General features: G+C 42.0%; 1 protein-coding gene across 1 annotated transcript in view; it reads left to right on the top strand.

Moving 5' to 3' along the window:
• The first annotated feature begins 1,657 nt into the window (after nt 1-1,657).
• NEU1 (neuraminidase 1) overlaps nt 1,658-19,655 on the top strand; it is a 30,454-nt gene continuing 12,456 nt past the window's right edge. The window contains exons 1-2 of the mRNA XM_026686905.2: nt 1,658-1,896; nt 17,026-17,218. Coding sequence (XP_026542690.1) covers nt 1,756-1,896; nt 17,026-17,218 — 334 coding nt within the window. The 5' untranslated portion in view covers nt 1,658-1,755. The remainder of the gene's footprint in view (nt 1,897-17,025; nt 17,219-19,655) is intronic.

The raw sequence follows: 19,655 nt of genomic DNA, 5'->3' as shown, positions 1-19,655 counted from the left end.
TGTTACGTGAGTTTTGCCCCATTTTATGATCTTTCTTACCACCATTGTTAAGTGAATCATTGCAGTTTTTAAATTAATTAGGTTGTTAAGTGAATCTGGCTTCCCCATGGACTTTGCTCGTCTGAAGGTCGCAAAAGGGGGATCACACGATGCCAAGTTATCGCACCCGTCATAAATGTGAGTCAGTTGTCAAGCATCGAATGTAAATCACGTGACTACAGGGATGTTGAAACCGTCATAAGGGTGAAAAACAGTCACAGCTCACTTTTTTTCAGTGCCATTGTAACTTTGAATGGTGACTAAGTGAACTGTGGTAAGTCGAGGACTACCTGTATGAACCAGTTGAAGCCATGTTATTATTACACCCATCATAAATGTGAGTCAGTTGTCAAGCATCCGAATGTAAATCACTTGGGGATGTTGCAACAGTCATAAATGTAAAAATTGGTCATAAGTCACTTTTTTCTGTGCCATTTTGAAGGGTCACTCCATGAACAGTTGTAAGTTGAGGACAACCTGTAGTTGTTAGGGTTGGATGTATGTTTCTGTTTTGTTTCATTCTAGTTCTCTAGTGCAAAGAAGAGCAACCAGGATGATTAGGGGACTGGAGACTAAAACATATGAAGAACGGTTACAGGAACTGGGCTTGGCTAGTCTAGTGAAGAGAAGGACCAGGGGAGACAGGAGAACCGTCTTCCAATATTTGAGGGGCTGCCACAGAGAGGAAGGGGTCAAGCTATTTTCTAAAGCACCTGAAGGCCAGACAAGGAATAATGGATGGAAACTGAACAAGGAATAATGGATGGAAACTGAACAAGGAGAGATTCAACCTGGAAATAAGGAGAAACTTTCTGACAGTGAGAACAAGCAACCCATGGAACAGCTTTTGTCTTCGGAAGTTGTGGGAGCGCCATCACTTGAGACCTTCAAGAAGAGATTGGACTGCCATCGGTCAGAAATGGTGTAGGGTCTCCCGCTTAGGCGGGGGTTGGACTAGATGACCTATTTATTTATTTATTTATTTATTTATTTATTTATTTATTTTGTCAAGCGATTATAAGATAACAGGTATATGTATAAACATAGTCATGAGTACATGAAATGGATATGTATAAGAAAAAAAAGAAACAAAAAAGAATCAATAGGACAGGGACCGTAGGCACGTTGGTGCGCTTATGCCTGCCCCCTACAGACCTCTTAGGAAAGGGGTGAGGTCAATAGTAGACAGTCTAAGGTTAAAGTTTTTGGGGTTTGGGGAAGAAACCACAGAGTCAGGTAAAGTATTCCAGACATTGACCACTCTGTTGCTGAAGTCGTATTTCCTGCAATGAAGTTTGGTGCGGTTTACCTTGAGTTTATATCTGTTGTGTGCTCTTGTATCGTTATGGTTGAAGCTGAAGTATTCATTGCAATACTTTGCAATGTATTTCATTGTAATGTAATTCATTGCAATGTATGGATTTTATATACTATACTTAGATGGGACCGAAGACGGCGTAAGTTCTACAAGGTCCCTTCCAGTTCATCTGTTAATTGTTTGTGTTACTGTTTTATATTTTATTTTCTATGATGAAACAATACACGTCACCATAGAAACTCATCCGTAAATACCTAAAAAGAGAAAAGGGGCAGGGCCTCATCCGCCCACTCGGACAAGGCTTCGAGGACAGGGGAAAAAGGCAAAGCAGCAACCACCACAGCTGCCTCCTCCTGCCATCGCTCTGGTCGTCACTTCCGCCCGATATACAAGGGGCGATGAAGGCTGCTTGGGGCTTCGCGCCGGGATCGCCTCCGCGGGACGGTTCGGGCTCTGCCCGGAGGAGCCCCTTGGTTTGGGGGCTTCTATGGCTGGGGCTGTGGTGGTGGCGGGTCTCCGGGATGGCCACTCCGGACCAGGTAACGCCGGCATCGCGTCTCTCGACCGGGTCTGGCGGGGACGGGACGGGACGGGGCAGGTGCCCGCTTTGGCCGCAGGGATCGTCTGAATGAAGAAGAGAAGGAGCGGGAAGGGGTGGGTGGGCAGCTGGCCGGGCATAGGGGCCGCCCTGGAGGAGTATCGGAAGCCGAGTCCTTTGGCTAAGCTGCAAAGAGACCGGAGGAGACAGAAGGTCGCCCGGGTAAGGGACACCCACGACTCGGAGGATGACTCACAATAGCAGGGTTGTGGTTGTGGTTGTGGTTGTTGAAGTTTAGCCGGCTTGCTTCGCTGCTCCGGTTTGTTTGTTGGTGGCTCACAACGCGCCCGGTGTGGAGCGGTTCACCTCCCAGCCTGCGAAGGAGCAATTCACTTAGAACAGGGAACCTCACCTCGGGGTTGGAAAGGGACCTTGGAGGTCTTCTAGTCCAGCCCCCTGCTCAGACAGGAAGCCCTATACCATTTCAGACAAATGGTTGTCCAATCTCTTCTTTAAAACTCGCAGTGTTTGATAATATGAGTTATTATGTAATGTAACTGTAATTGAGACTTCGAAATGGATGCACAAAAAAACTGGTAAACCAACCGACACACTGTTTGTATATTTATCAAAGAAAGCGGGATGTTTTTATGTTTTGTTTGTTTTGTTTGTCTTTAAAAACTAATAAAATTGTTTTCCAAAAAAAAAAAAAAAAAGCTCGTAGTGTTGGAGCATTCACAACTTCTGGAGGCAGGTTGTTCCACTAGTTGTTTGTCCTCACTGTTAGGAAATTTCTCCTTAGTTTTTAGGTTGCTTCTCTCCTTGATTAGTTTCCTTGATTTGCTTCTTGTCCTGCCCTCAGGTGCTTTGGAGAATAAGTTGACCTCCTCTACTTTATGACTACAGGATACGGATGGGTGCTTTTTCAAGAGGCAATTGGACGTTCTGGTTTTTCTTTTCTTTTTTCTTTTTTTAAAATATTTTATTGAACATAACAATTAAAAACATTGAACGTGGTTAAGCCATTTTGACATAACTTTTGGTCAATATCACACAAATACATACTTTCCTATATACATTTGTTCAAATATACAATATGTAGATTTATTCATTCATATATTACATTCTCCAAAATCTTTGGTCCTATTTTCATCTTCATACTCTCATTTACCCTCTCAACAACTCTTTTCCAACTTAAGACCTTCCTTTCTGTCCCCATCAGTGGTAAAATCTATTCCAAATTGCGTAATATTCCGACTCGTCTTTATTTTTCATCTCTAAAGTTAACTTGTCCATTTCAGCAATTTTGTTTATTACTTGGTCATCACTTGGTATCTTTCTCCTTCCAGTTCTGGGCAAATGCTATTCTTGCCGCAGTAATAACATGTATACTCAAATATAGCTCATCCTTATTATATTTTTTTGATATGATTCCTAATAAAAAACATTCTGAACATGATCTAATTTGAAAACCCAACATTTCCTCCAACCACTTCCCCATCCTAGGCCAAAACTCTTGCGCTTTTTACTTTCTAGTTTTTCTTTGAAGATGTTTCGCTTCTGTGAAGCTGAAGAAGCTTCTTGGATGAGAAGCAAAACATCTTCAAAGAAAAACCAGAAAGTCCAGTTGCCTCTTGAAAAAAAAGCACCTTTGGGGCCCTTTTCTTTATGGCAACCCCTCAAATATTGGAAGACTGCTATCATGTCACCCCTAGTCCTTCTTTTCACTAGACTAGACCTACCCAATTCCTGCAACCTTTCTTCCTATGTTTTAGCCTCCAGCCCCCCAGCACTCTTTCCAGTGTCTCAATATCTTTATATTGTGGTGACCAAAACTGGATGCGGTGTTCAAAGTGTGGCCTTACCAAAGCATTATAAAGTGGTACTAACACTTCATATATGATCTTGATTTTATCTTGCTGTTAATGCAGCCCAGGATTGCATTTTGAATTAAAAGGGGAGCCTCAGCGTACTGCAGGCAGGTATGTTGGACTATAACCCCATAATTCCAAACCACTACATGTACAGGCTATCAATTCCTGCCAGCCATTCTTCATATGTTTTAGCCTCCAGACCCCAATTATCTTTATTGGTGTTTCTACTCTTTCCAGAATCTCAACATCTTTTTAATATATTTTAATATATTTTATATACAGTACTTAAGATATATTTTTATATTTATAACTTCTCTGGATGGATTTGGAATCCCGTGGAGGGAATGGTCCAATGTTTAAATGATTTTCACATTGTGTTTTCGAGGCTGGCCTGGCTCCCCTTGACTTCATGGACTAGTCCTTAACAGATAATCAGAGTTGGAAGGGACCTTGTAGGTCATCTAGTCCAACCCCTTGCCCAAGCAGGAGACCCTACACCATTACTGACAAATGGCAGTCCAATCTCTTCTTGAAAGTCTCATGTGATGACGCTCCCACAACTTCCTTGAAGTTTTCATAGTGAGATTTTTGGAAATGGGTTGCCCCCTTCCCCGCTTTGTCCTAGGGGTGAACCGAGAGTGACAGGCCTAAAGGTCACCCAGTTGGCTTTGTGCCAAAGGCAGGACTAGAATTCAAAAGTTTCCCAGTTTCTAAACTGCTTCTCTCACAGCTAACTGTCACTTCCTTTCCTTCTTGTCATCTTTCCAATCAGGTCTGGTGTGGTTATTATTTTTTTTTAAAAAAAACAAGGAGTCTGCTGGCATCTTTTCCAACCGGCACATTTTATTAATAGATAAGATTTCAGCTCACTTTGTCAGAATGGCTAAATTGCTGGAGGATTGAAATTGAGGTGAGATGGACAGGAAAGTAGTTTCTCTTTGTTGTCTTGCCAGCTTCATCCTCGGTGACCATACTGATGTTTAATTGTGATGATGATCACGTTTTTATCCTGCCTTTTAAAATATATTTATAACTCAAGGCAGGAAACGTGTGTAATTTTTCCAAGCTTCTATTTTCCACACAGCACAACCTTGTGAGGTTGAAAGAGACTGAGTGATTGGGCCACAGGCGTTATATTCGGTATTTCTACACCAAAATCTGTTAATGAGAGAAGTGGGGGAGTCCAAACCCCATTAATATCAGAATACTAACAGCAGAATCGTTTTGTGTTAGTCTGTTGCTCGGGTGCATTCAAAGGGAGCCTGACTATCAGCTGATATTAGAGCTCCTTTAACTATGGGTGTAGTACTTACTATTCAGGGACAATTTTAAATTATTATTTGATGTTTTTTCTGCCTTTTTTACATATATATCAAGGTAGTGAGCGTACCCAACTGTTCCTGCCTCTTGCTTTCCCCACAAGAACCCTGTGAGGTGGGTTGGGCTGAGAGAAATTGTATAGGGCAGGGGTCTTCAAACTTGACAGCTTGAAGACCTGTGGACTTCAACTGCCAGAATTCCTCCTCCAGTCATGTTAGCTCAGGAATTCTGGGAGTTGAAGTCCACGAGTCTTAAACTTGCCAAGTTTGAAGACTCTTGGTGTAGAGTCTTCTGCCTGGGCAGCGGGTTGGACTAGATGACCTACAAGATCCCTTCCAACTCTGTTAATCTAAAAAAGATCTAAAGAAAGAGGGACTGATTTGAAGTCCCCCAGCTGACTTTCCTGCCCAAAAAGAGGCCTGTGCCTCAAGAGTCCTCTGGTTTTTAAAGCCAGAGCCTTCACCATTCTACCAGACTGGGCCTCCAAAACCAACAATGTTGTTTTTATAAGTGGTGCCGGCTGCCCAGAGTTGCATTTTTGAAACGGTTAACGATATAAATCTTATTAAATAAAGGCAACTGAGGTTCCTAACGTTTGAGATAAATTGCGTTGAAGGAAAAGGTGCTACCCGATTCCTCCTGATTTATTTATTTTTTGCTCCCTTGAGACAACTCTCTCTCTCTCCTGGCACTATTGTAAATGATTGGATTAATAAACAGAATGAGTTCAAATGTTGCTGCTGGTAGCTGAGGGAGATCTTGTTTCTATGTGTTTGCCTATTGAGCTATCCTACTCTGATTGGGCATAATTAGGGCTTATGTGTAGGAGGTCAGTTTCAGAAAGTTCTCAAACTGGCAGCTTCTGAGTCGTGTGGGAGTGTGGTGCTCAGAATTGTTAGGGTTAAGGTTTGTAAAGCGAAGTTTCATCCGCAAGTCAATTCAATAAATACATAAATTGTGAGCATGACAGTCCCAACATAGCTAGACAATAGCTATGGCTATTCTACTATGGCTATTCAGGTTCAGCATGGCTATTCTACGAAATTTAGCTGTTTAATAAATATCTCAGATTGCACAACTCCATGATAATCCTACAGGCAGTTCTCAGTTTACAACCATTTAGCAACCGTTCAAAGAAGTGGTGGGATTCAAAATATTTTACTACCGATTTGGTGGGCATGGCTTGGTGGGTGTGGCAGAGGAAGGTTACTGCAAAATCCCCATTCCCTCCCCACCCCACTAACCTGCTTTCCAGCTCCGTTCTCTTGTGCAGGGCAACCAGAGAAGACCCAGCCGATCAGCTGGGACTCGGGAGGCAGAGAATAGATGGGGGTGGGGCCAGTCAGAGGTAGCATTTGCCGGTTCTCCGAACTACTCACAGTTTCCGCTACTGGTTCTCCAGAACTGGTCAGAACCTGCTGAATCCCACCTCTGGTTCAAAGTTACAATGGTACCCCCAAAAGCTACTTACAACCTGGTTCTGAAATTCGGACAGCCAGCTGCGGTCACATGACTGAAATTTGAGTGCTCAGTAACCGTCCTGAATTTACAAGTGTTTGCAGCGTCTCGCGTTCACATCCTCAATTATAGTCGTAAGTTGAGGCTCAGTTAAGTCAAGGACTACCTGTATTTAGCAAGATTGCTCGCCTACAGGTAGTCCTTGATTTACAACAGTTTGTTTAGTGGCATTGAAAAAGTGACACGGCCGTTTCTCATACGACCACTGCAGCATCCCCATCGTCACATGATCAAAGTTCCGACGCCTGGCAACTGACTCTTATTTATGACAGTTGCAGTGTCCCAGGGGTCATGTGAGCATCCTTTGCGGCCTTCTGACAAGTAAAGTCCACGGGGAAGCCAGATTCACTTAATAGCCATGTTACTAGCTTAACAACTGCACTGGTTCACTTAACAACTATGACCAGAAAGTTTGCAAAATGGGCCAAAATTCAATATCTGTCTCAGCAACATAAATTTTGGGCTCAATTGTGATCGTATGTCGAGGACTACTTACACATAATGTCTACACATGACAGATCCCTTTTTTACTTAACCAAAGCTAGGTGTATATGCAGTTTCTCTTGCAAAACATTTTACATTCTTTTCTGTGCTGTGCCTAGCAACTTCTGGTGGTTTGTTTATTTCCTGCCACATTTTTTCCCATCCTTTGATAAATCCCTTCTTGTCCTGTGTTCTGATCTCTGTACCTTTTGCCCCTGACAGCTGCACTAACCTGCATGTTTCCCATCCTTGGGTGGGCAGAAAAATAGACTGGGATATTTCTCACTGTCTCTTGGTCAAGTCTTGGTTTGTCTGTGATGAGACCAGAGCGTGCTGCTGTTGCTTGCTGTTTCAATATTGACACAGGATGAAGTTAAGGGGAAGAGCCTGGTTTGAAATATGGTAACTAAGCCAGAGGTGGTATTCAGCAGGTTCTGACCAGTTCTGGAGAACTGGTAGCGGAAACTGTGAGTAGTTTGGAGAACCAGAAAATACCATCTCTGACTGGCCCTGCCCCCATCTATTCTCTGCCTCCCGAGTCCCAGCTGATCGGCTGGATCTTCTTTTGTTGCCCTGCACAGGAAAACGGAGCTGGAAAGCAGGCTAGTGGGGTGGGGAGGGAATGGGGATTTTGCAGTAACCTTCCTGGAGTGGGGTGGGAATGGAGATTTTACAGTATCCACATCTACCAAGCCACGCCACGGCCACCAAATCACACCCACAGAACTGGTAGTAAAAAAAATTGAATCCCACCACTGAACTAAGCTCTCCCACTTCCAAAGATAGAATAGTTTTGAATGGTGATGCTTACAGTCCAAAGGAAAGATTAGGGTTATGGTTAGGGTTAGGATTAATGTTAGGGTGACAGCAGAAACTACTTAAGGCTTAAAATTATCAGTGGGGACTGGGTAGATCTCAACCCTGATTGTATCAATGAGACACTGTAATATGTAATATTTGTACATTAAAATGTCTTAAAGGGAGAAGAAGGTGGTGGAAAACCCCACTAACACTAGAATAGAAACAGTTTGGTGCAATGGTTAAGGCATCGGGCTAAAAACTCAGAGACTGTGAGTTCCAGTCTTCCTCGGGCATGAAGCCAGTGGGTTATCTTGGGCCAGTCCCTTTCTCTCAGCCCTAGCAAAGAGGTAATGGTAAGCTACTTCTGAAAAAATCCTTGCCAAGCAAATTGCAAGGATTTGTCTAGGCAGTCTCTGAGAATCGGACACAATTGAATGGATGGAGGGGGGGATAAAACCACCCCAAAACTGGTTTTACGTGAAGATCTTGAATGCATGTTTTCTGAGGGAGTCTATCAGCTGATAGTAGGGCTCCTTTGGGTATGGGTGTAGTACGCTTCAGGGAGAATTTAAAATAATGTTATCGGGTTTTTATCTTGCTGGGGAGAGAAAGATTAGCTTAAAGTCCCCAGGCCAGCTTTTGTGCCTAAGGGAGTGTGATCTCAGCCTAGATGATAAGGAAAAAGGTAGCATTCTTGCATTGTGCTACTCCATAATTTTAAATTATTATTTGATGTTTTTTCTGCCTTTTTTACATATATATCAAGGTAGTGAGCGTACCCACTGTTCCTGCCTCTTGCTTTCCCCACAAGAACCCTGTGAGGTGGGTTGGGCTGAGAGAAATTGTATAGGGCAGGGGCCTTCAAGCTTGACAGCTTTAAGACCTGTGGACTTCAACTGCCAGAATTCCTCCTCCAGTCATGTTAGCTCAGGAATTCTGGGAGTGGAAGTCCACGAGTCTTAAACTTGCCAAGTTTGAAGACTCTTGGTGTAGAGTCTTCTGCCTGGGCAGGGGGTTGGACTAGATGACCTACAAGATCCCTTCCAACTCTGTTAATCTAAAAGAGATCTAAAGAAAGAGGGACTGATTTGAAGTCCCCCAGCTGACTTTCCTGCCCAAAAAGAGGCCTGTGACTCAAGAGTCCTCTGGTTTTTAAAGCCAGAGCCTTCACCATTCTACCAGACTGGGCCTCCAAAACCAACAATGTTGTTTTTATAAGTGGTGCCGGCTGCCCAGAGACGCATTTTTGAAACGGTTAACGATATAAATCTTATTAAATAAAGGGAACTGAGGTTCTTTACGTTTGAGATAAATTGCGTTGAAGGAAAAGGTGCTACCCGATTCCTCCTGATTTATTTATTTATTGCTCCCTTGAGACAACTCTCTCTCTCTCCTGGCACTATTGTAAATGATTGGATTAATAAACAGAATGAGTTCAAATGTTGCTGCTGGTAGCTGAGGGAGATCTTGTTTCTATGTGTTTGCCTATTGAGCTATCCTACTCTGATTGGGCATAATTAGGGCTTATGTGTAGGAGGTCAGTTCCAGAAAGTTCTCAAACTGGCAGCTTCTGAGTCGTGTGGGAGTGTGGTGCTCAGAATTGTTAGGGTTAAGGTTTGTAAAGCGAAGTTTCATCCGCAAGTCAATTCAATAAATACATAAATTGTGAGCATGACAGTCCCAACATAGCTAGACAATACCAGGTTCAGCATGGCTATTCTACGAAATTTAGCTGTTTAATAAATATCTCAGATTGCACAACTCCATGATAATCCTACAGGCAGTTCTCAGCTTACAACCATTTAGCAACCGTTCAAAGAAGTGGTGGGATTCAAAATATTTTACTACCAATTTGGTGGGCATGGCTTGGTGGGTGTGGCAGAGGAAGGTTACTGCAAAATCCCCATTCCCTCCCCACCCCACTAACCTGCTTTCCAGCTCCGTTCTCTTGTGCAGGGCAACCAGAGAAGACCCAGCCGATCAGCTGGGACTCGGGAGGCAGAGAATAGATGGGGGTGGGGCCAGTCAGAGGTAGCATTTGCCGGTTCTCCGAACTACTCACAGTTTCCGCTACTGGTTCTCCAGAACTGGTCAGAACCTGCTGAATCCCACCTCTGGTTCAAAGTTACAATGGTACCCCCAAAAGCTACTTACAACCTGGTTCTGAAATTCGGACAGCCAGCTGCGGTCACGTGACTGAAATTTGAGTGCTCAGTAACCGTCCTGAATTTACAAGTGTTTGCAGCGTCTCGCGTTCACATCCTCAATTATAGTCGTAAGTTGAGGCTCAGTTAAGTCAAGGACTACCTGTAATTAGCAAGATTGCTCGCCTACAGGTAGTCCTTGATTTACAACAGTTTGTTTAGTGACAGAAGTTACAATGGCATTGAAAAAGTGACATGGCCGTTTCTCATACGACCACTGCAGCATCCCCATCGTCACATGATCAAAGTTCCGACGCCTGGCAACTGACTCTTATTTATGACGGTTGCAGTGTCCCAGGGGTCATGTGAGCATCCTTTGCGGCCTTCTGACAAGTAAAGTCCACGGGGAAGCCAGATTCACTTAATAGCCATGTTACTAGCTTAACAACTGCACTGGTTCACTTAACAACTATGACCAGAAAGTTTGCAAAATGGGCCAAAATTCAATATCTGTCTCAGCAACATAAATTTTTGGCTCAATTGTGATCGTATGTCGAGGACTACTTATACATAATGTCTACACATGACAGATCCCTTTTTTACTTAACCGAAGCTAGGTGTATATGCAGTTTCTCTTGCAAAACATTTTACATTCTTTTCTGTGCTGTGCCTAGCAACTTCTGGTGGTTTGTTTATTTCCCGCCACATTTTTTCCCATCCTTTGATAAATCCCTTCTTGTCCTGTGTTCTGATCTCTGTACCTTTTGCCCCTGACAGCTGCACTAACCTGCGTGTTTCCCATCCTTAAGTGGGCGGAAAAATAGACTGGGATATTTTTCACTGTCTCTTGGTCAAGTCTTGGTTTGTCTGTGATGAGACCAGAACGTGCTGCTGTTGCTTGCTGTTTCAATATTGACACAGGATGAAGTTAAGGGGAAGAGCCTGGTTTGAAATATGGTAACTAAGCCAGAGGTGGTATTCAGCAGGTTCTGACCAGTTCTGGAGAACCGGTAGCGGAAACTGTGAGTAGTTTGGAGAACCGACAAATACCACCTCTGACTGGCCCTGCCCCCATCTATTCTCTGCCTCCCGAGTCCCAGCTGATCGGCTGGATCTTCTTTTGTTGCCCTGCACAGGAAAACGGAGCTGGAAAGCAGGTTAGTGGGGTGGGGAGGGAATGGGGATTTTGCAGTAACCTTCCTGGAGTGGGGTGGGAATGGAGATTTTACAGTATCCACATCTACCAAGCCACGCCACGGCCACCAAATCACACCCACAGAACTGGTAGTAAAAAAAATTGAATCCCACCACTGAACTAAGCTCTCCCACTTCCAAAGATAGAATAGTTTTGAATGGTGATGCTTACAGTCCAAAGGAAAGATTAGGGTTAGGGTTAGGGTTAGGATTAATGTTAGGGTGACAGCAGAAACTACTTAAGGCTTAAAATTATCAGTGGGGACTGGGTAGATCTCAACCCTGATTGTATCAATGAGACACTGTAATATGTAATATTTGTACATTAAAATGTCTTAAAGGGAGAAGAAGGTGGTGGAAAACCCCACTAACACTAGAATAGAAACAGTTTGGTGCAATGGTTAAGGCATCGGGCTAAAAACTCAGAGACTGTGAGTTCCAGTCTTCCTCGGGCATGAAGCCAGTGGGTTATCTTGGGCCAGTCCCTTTCTCTCAGCCCTAGCAAAGAGGTAATGGTAAGCTACTTCTGAAAAAATCCTTGCCAAGCAAATTGCAAGGATTTGTCTAGGCAGTCTCTGAGAATCGGACACAATTGAATGGATCGGGGGGAATAAAACCACCCAAAAACTGGTTTTACGTGAAGATCTTGAATGCATGTTTTCTGAGGGAGTCTATCAGCTGATAGTAGGGCTCCTTTGGGTATGGGTGTAGTACGCTTCAGGGAGAATTTAAAATAATGTTATCGGGTTTTTATCTTGCTGGGGAGAGAAAGATTAGCTTAAAGTCCCCAGGCCAGCTTTTGTGCCTAAGGGAGTGTGATCTCAGCCTAGATGATAAGGAAAAAGGTAGCATTCTTGCATTGTGCTACTCCAAGATGTGATTTGTTTAGTTTTAAGTTTACAACTACATGAATCACCCTCATTTGTTAAGCTCTGATTTTATTAAGTTATAGTTATGTGAAGGGGTGGGCTTCCAAAATCCCAGCAACTGGTTCTCTGCCCAGTTGCTGGGTGGGCGCGGCCATGGTGGGCGTGGCCTACTGGAACTTCCAGAATGGCCGTTTTTCTCCTTCCCCAGAATCCGGAGGCTTCCCTCGGGCCTCTGGGAGGGCGAAAACGGCCTCCCCCGGGCTCCGGAGGCCCTCTGGAAGCTGGAAACAGGCCCGTTTCCGGACTTCAGGGAGGGCCGTTTTTCGCCTCCCCCAGAGCCTCCGCGCAGATCCTACACTTATCTGCATCCAAACTGGGCCACATGGAGACTCTTGGGAGGGGCAGGACGGGGTGGGCGGGGACAGCCGGTCAGTTCAACTACCAGTTCAGCGAATCAGATATAAATTTGACATCCGGTTCGCTCGAACCGGCCCGAACCGGCCCAATCCCACCCCTGGTTATGTGTAATAGTTTTAAGTCAGAGGGCTGCCTCTGATCTTTGAGTGATTCAAGATGTAAGCAAGGCTAAAATATTAAAAGAGCCAGTTTAATTCAGTGGTTAAGGTATTGACTTAGAAACCAGGAGACTGAGAGTTCTAGTTCCATGCGTGAAAATGGCTGGGTGACTTTGGTCTGCCCTACATAACTCAGGCCGACTCACCTGACAGGATTGTGTGGGATAAATAGGAGGAGGAAGGAGTATGTTTGCCGCTTTTAGTTGTCTATGAAATGCAAGATAAAAATCTAGAGCTTAATTGTTAATTAAAATAATTCACTATAATATAGCTGAGAGCTTTTATCTATAAAAGACACCATGAACTCCGAGTTCTAGTCTTCCCTTAGACATGAGGCCAGCTTGGGCCAGTCCGTCTCTCTCAGCCCCAGGAATGAAAAATAAAGGCACTTCCAAGCTGGGGAATTTATCCATGTAGTCACTAGGAGTCAAGATTGACTTCAAGGCACAGGGGGGAAAAAATAGCTATATAGGAAGTCCTCGACTTAAAACCAAAATTGAGCTTGGAGTTTTGGTCATAAGTTGTTGCATTTGTAAGTCAAGTCACCACATGATCAGAGTCATTTTTACAATGGTCATTAAATGAGGTATTGCAGCTTTTATGCAACTTACACGGTCATAAGTCCAAATCCAGCTTATCCAATGGGTGTTTTTTGCCGGAAAATGGCAAAAAAAAATTTAAAAAAATATATCACAAAATGAAATCACGTAGCCTCAGGATTCTACAACCTGTCGTAAATGCGAGCCAATTGCCTAGCGCCAGAAAGGCGATCATATGACTGCAGGGACTGTACAGCAGTCGTAACTTTAAGGACGGGTCATAAGTAACTTTTTTTGAGTCCATTGTAATTTTGGTCATTAAACAACTGGTTTGGAAGTCAAAGGCTACCTGTAATTTACATATTTAACCATTTTTCCTTCTATTAACAATAACAGTTATAAATTGATGATCATTTTGGAGGAGCTATTGGCTGTCCCTAACACTTTGGAGGACATAATACTGTCCTCAGAGGCCCCTTAACGTAAACCCCAGTTTAGTTTTGAAAAACCATAGTTAATACTTGTGTATGGGTGTGTGTGTGTATATGCAAATCTCCTATATTTTTAACTCCAAACTCATGGTAGAACTAGATGAGGTTTGATGTCACTGTAAGTCTGTTGGTGTCAAGAAATATTCTGCTGTTTGCAAAATGATTCATCTTCACTTCTGATCACATGCCCAGCCATTAACAGGAAATGTCAGGGATGTGTAAGAAGCAATGGAAATTTGTTTGAAGGTTTTTGTCAGGCTGATAATATTGTATGGCACATTTTTCCTCCATGGAGGTCAGCATTGGTTCCTACCCCCTCATCTTTCATGAAATCTGAAATGTTATTTCTGCCACTATTATCAAAGTATTACATTCACTTCGTTATAGATACTGTTCCATTGAGTGTTTTCTGGTGGTTTTTTTTCTTTCTTTTCATTTGTGACTTCTAAATACGCTTAGTTCTGATGGGGATTTTTGGCAGACTGAAAAGCAGAGGCGATGGTGATCAATACAGGTAGTCTTTGACTTAAGTTACGACCACAATGGAGCCCAAAAATTCCAGTTGTTAACTGAGACATTTGTTAAGTGGGTTTTAACCCATTTTGTGACCTTTCTTGCCACAGTTGTTAAGTGAATCTCGGCAGTTGACAAGTTACTAACCTACTAATCTGGCTTCCCCATTGTCAGAAAGTCGCAAAAGGAGATCCTGTGACTTTGGGACAGGGCAATGGTCATAAATATGAACCAATTGCCAAGCATCTGAGTTTTGATGACATGATCATGGGGCTACTTCAAAAGTTGTAACTGTGAAAAACAATTGTAAGTCACTTTTTTCAGTGCTGTTGTAACTTTGAATGATCACTAAATGAACGGTTGTAAGTCGAGGACTACCTGGAGTGAAGAACTGGTGAGTAGACCAGCTCTTCAGAACTTTTCTGGACAAGGAGAGGAAGGGAGATCGCCCACATGAACTCTGAACAGTTGTTACTTTCAAAGAGACCACAAGACAGTAGTCCGCATTGGGTTTTGAGCACTGGGAGACAATGGAAATGGTTCACAACTTGTGAACGTCTTGCTCACAACTACAGTCAGCACCTTTTAAAAGACACTATCTTCATAAACTTCTTTTTCTAATCACATTTAGAAATCACTTGTCAACTACTTTTGAGATATTAGAGACCTAAAAATACACAATTGTGAATATAACAACAGCTAATAATTGGAAATATAAAATGACAAAAACTATTTTAACATTGAAAACACTAAAAGATATGTAGAGAAATGGAATCAGAAGTTAGTAATGACAGCATCAAACTTTGCTTCTGTGGCCAGACTGTGCCCAAAAGATGTTATAAAAGAACTGGAAAATCAGGAACATGTTTTATTTGACAAGACAGAAATGGCATCGAAAGTGGATGTGCAAATAATTACAAGAATGGCATGAAAGAGGATGTCTCACTGCACATATAAAAGAAACTGGTTGACGCTTTAAAAATCCAAGAGGAAATACAAATAATAAATCAAAATTCAGTCACAGTTTTGTTCCATATAGCACCAACTTCATGAACGCTCATGTTTCCTCTTTCTGCTACGTATTCAAAATGGACAGTGATTAATATATATATGTATATGTATATGTATATGTATGTATATATGTATATATGTATATGTATGTATGTATGGGTGCAGATACCTGTGTATATGTGTATTATGTACGTGTTTGGATAGATATATACTTTCTCTTAAGAGCAGGCAACAGAATTTCATTTTTAATTTGGGCCAGTGTGCTCACAATAAAAAAAAAAGACAATAAAGTTATCTATCTTACCTGAAAGAGTGACCTGAATATATATATTTGTATTGGATTTACAAAAGAGTCTTGTTAATTTTTTGAAGAATCTTGTGAGAAGAATCAAGAAAAGAAATCAAACTATACCATTATTTGAATGGATGAAAGATTAAGATGGTTAGAAGTAAAAAGAAGGAATATAACATTAGTTTCTTTGATCAAGTTTAAATTAAGATATGTTGCTACTTCTGGCTACCCTTTTTGGACTTTCTGCTAGAACTGAAATCATGATGCCTTATGGATTTGTCTATAGATAAAACATGGATGAACTAAAGAACTAAAAGACGGTGAAGCGTTACAAAAATATTTTATATTTTGTTATGATGTAGGTTGGAGGTAATTTTTTATGTTTTCTTTCTCTTAACTATATTCTTGCTTTTCTTCTTTTTTCTTTTTTTTCCTGACCTTTGTATTTTCATTTTTCCTTTCTTATTATTAGTTTGTATTACATTTGACTATTGTAACTGAAATCCTTAATAAAAATTACATTTATTGGAGGTTTTTTTTCTGTTTTGCCTTGTGGTTAAGTGGTTACGCTCTTGTACATTTTTTGTGAAGTTGTTCCCTAAATTTCAAGATTCTGACAACTAGTTCCCTCTTGGTATTTCTGCTTTAGTTTCTATCCCATTTTTCACTCACTTAAGGAAGTCTCATTGCATTCAACCACAGTACGGCTTTAAGAATACAGCAGTGCAGTTGGAAGAGTTAGTTAGCTTGTTTCTCACTTGTTTTTGTGTTTCAGGATTTGGGTCCAAAAATGAATAGGCTTAATTTGGTGCAAATCCTTCTGTGAAAGATAAAAGAGCCTCGGTCTCTTCTGCATCTGCTTAACCAAGTTTGATTGAAAAACAGTACATGTGTCAGCGTTGGAAGCCATTTGTTACTTGGAAGCTTCGAGGCTGCCACATTCGGTGCCTGGGAATTTGGGAGGGGGGATTTCATAGTGAGGTATAAAGATTAGACACAGCAACATTCTTTCTCAGAGAGTCAAGGACATGTTACCCTGCACCTGGAGGGGAATGAATGGAGGGATGTCTCCAGTTGGGATGAAGATTTGATTGAGCCATGTGATGGACTGATGGACGCTGGGGATGGGTCTTTGATTTCTCTTTTGGGAAGGGCAAACCTGGAACTTTCAGATTCGGGTTTTCCCAGATGTGCCAATATGACAACTCTAATAAAATGGAACTTTGAGGAAATGTTTGTCTCAGAGTTTATCGGTTTGGAGTTGGTTAGTTGGAACACTGACAACATGGCCCAACCCTGGTTCTCTCTTCAGACAGGAAGTTAGCTCTTTCTGTGGGGATTATGAATCTCAGGAACAGAAACATTTCTATCTCATCCTGCCATTAAAAAAAAAAAAGTAGGGGTCCATGTGGAGACCAAGCTTCACAAATAACAAATATGCTTCCTGTTTCTTCACCGCTTCTTTGCAGCCAAGGTCTGATGATCTTCCCTGGTTTGTCTCGGCAGGTGAAACCCCGTATCGTCATGGAGCAATTGCTCTGGGTCAGTGGCGGCGCAATCGGGGAGGTAAATACCTTCAGGATCCCTCTCATCACAGCGACACCTTACGGCACCCTTCTGGCTTTTTCGGAAGCCAGGAAGGCTTCTTCTGCTGACAGCGGAGCTAAATTCATAGCCCTTCGCAGATCACTAGACAAAGGTTTGTGAGACTTAAGAAGCAGAAGGGATGGGAGGTTTCTGTCTCGGTGGTAGATGGTAAACGCTTGAAGAGCTTTAATTCTTGGGGAAGAATAGAATGGAATGGAATAGAATGAAACAGGAATGGGAATAGAATGGGAATAGAATGGAATGGAAAATGGAATGGAATGGAATGGAATAATCAGACTTGGAAAGGACCTTGGAAGTCTTCTAGTCCAACCCCATTCTTAGGAAACCCTGGCCTACACCATTTCAGACAAATGGTTATCCAATCTCCTCTTAAAAACTTCCAGTGATTGCTGAATTCATCCAGAATCGCAGGGCTCTAAGGGACTTCAGGGGTCTTCTAGTCCAACCCTCTGCTTTTACAGGTAGTCCTCAACTTACGGCCACTATTGAGCCCAACATTTCTGTTACTAAATGAGACGGTTAAGTGAGATTTGCCCCATTTTACGAACCTTGCACCTTGCTTGTCGCCGTTGTTAAGTGGATCACTACAGTTGATAAGTTAGTGACCTAGTTGTTAAGTGAATCTGGATTCCCCCTTGAGTTTGCTTGTTGGAAGGTCACAAATGGGGATCACATGGACCTCAGGACACAGCAACGGTCATCAATATGAATCAGTTGCCAAGCGTCTGAATTTTGACCACGTGATCATGGAGGGAATACTGCAAAGATCGTCACTGTAAATTGTAACTTTGCAACCTTTTTTGCCACAGTTGTTAAGTGAATCAGTGGTAAGTCAGGGATTATCTGTACAAGTCAGGTGATGAAGAGACTGGATGGGAATGGACATCATCAAAGCTCAGTGGTTTGCATTCCTTAAACCCCATTTAAAACAGGAGCTGAACAAAAAAAATATTACTAGAGCATATAATTATTTACTTCAAGTAGAAATGGAGGAAGAGGTAATTAAGGGTCCGATGACCGCTTGGGCACAAAATGTAGGTCACAACATACAGTTAGAAGATTGGGAGAAAATGTGGACCAAGAACTGCAAATTAACAGCATATAAAGAAAATCTTATCAAGATGTTTTATAGATGGCATTTGACACCAGCGAGATTGGCCAGGATATATCTGAATATGAACCCACACTGCTGGAAATATAAGCGAGTAGATGGACCATTACTACCATATGTGGTGGCAATGCCCCAAAGCCAAAAAGTACTGGGGGAAAAATGAGGAGATGGATAAGAGAAATTACAGGGTACAATATTGAATTTAAGCCAGAAAACTTCTTACTGGGGATGATTAAAGGAAATCTGGAGAAACCCACCCAATACGTCGTTCAACATGTAATAACAGCGGCGAGAATCGCTTATGCCCAAAACTGGGAAGTAGATGACATACCCTCTGAAACCCTGGTAATTAATGAAATACTTGAGTGTGCCGAGATGGATAGGCTTACGAGAAAACTAAAAGGAAAAGAGGAGTCAGAGTTTTATGAAGTCTGGGAAATGTTATTTATATGCTTAGAAAAAAAGGGATAAGATTTGATATGAAATAGAATTGTAAATAAAATGTATTTTATTTATAAAATTGTAATGCTTGACACAGAACTGTTAAAACGTAAATATGTATTTTGAAAATAAATAAAAGTTGAACAAAAAACAAAAACAGTAGCTGAACAAAACTATGACACTGTTTGGTTCCAAGATTTCAGAGAGCCGGAGAGAGGTTTTTAATCTTTCCACCACAAAGGATTTTGCCTATTTAAGATATTTATATGGCTGCCCACCTTATAGGTAGTCCTCAACTCACAGCCACAATTGAGCCTAAAATTTCTGTGGCCAAGTGAGATTGTTGTTAAGTGAGTTTTGCCCCATTGTGCGACCTTTCTTGCCACCGTTGTTAATTGAATCACTGCAGTCGTTAAGTTAGTAATATGGTTATTAAGTGAATTTGGCTTATCCATTGATTGTGCTCGTCAGAACGTCACAAAAGGCAGTCACATAACCCCGGGACACTGCCACCATTATAAATACATGCCACTTGCTAAGTGTTTGAATTTTTATCACATGACCACGGGGGAATGCTGTAATGCTGTCATAAGTGTGAAAAACAGTCATAAGTCACGTTTTTTTTGGTGAAGTTGTAACTTTGAACGGTCATTAAACCAATTGCTGTAAGTCAAGGACCACCTGTATACATTAAAATTCAGAGTGGCTTATAACAACCATAAATATATGAAAAATAAAAACCAGAACCTTGGAAAATTAAAAAAAAATAAAATATGTTACTCCGGCTAAGGTAAAGGTAAAGGTTCCCCTCGCACATACGTGCTAGTTCAGGAGGAATTCTGGGAGTTGAAGTCCACAAGTCTTAAAGTTGCCAACGTTGGACACCCCTGTGCTAGTTGTTTCTGCCTCTAGGGGGCGGTGCTCATCTCCATTACAAAGCCGAAGAGCCAGCACTGTCCGAAGACATCTCCGTGGT

The sequence above is a fragment of the Notechis scutatus genome, chromosome 2 (genome assembly GCF_049901735.1).
Source record: "Notechis scutatus isolate UNSWTSFEM ecotype Mainland chromosome 2, rNotScu1.2, whole genome shotgun sequence".
Classification (NCBI taxonomy): Eukaryota; Metazoa; Chordata; class Lepidosauria; order Squamata; family Elapidae; genus Notechis; species Notechis scutatus.
This window is presented reverse-complemented; position numbering and strand designations above follow the sequence as displayed.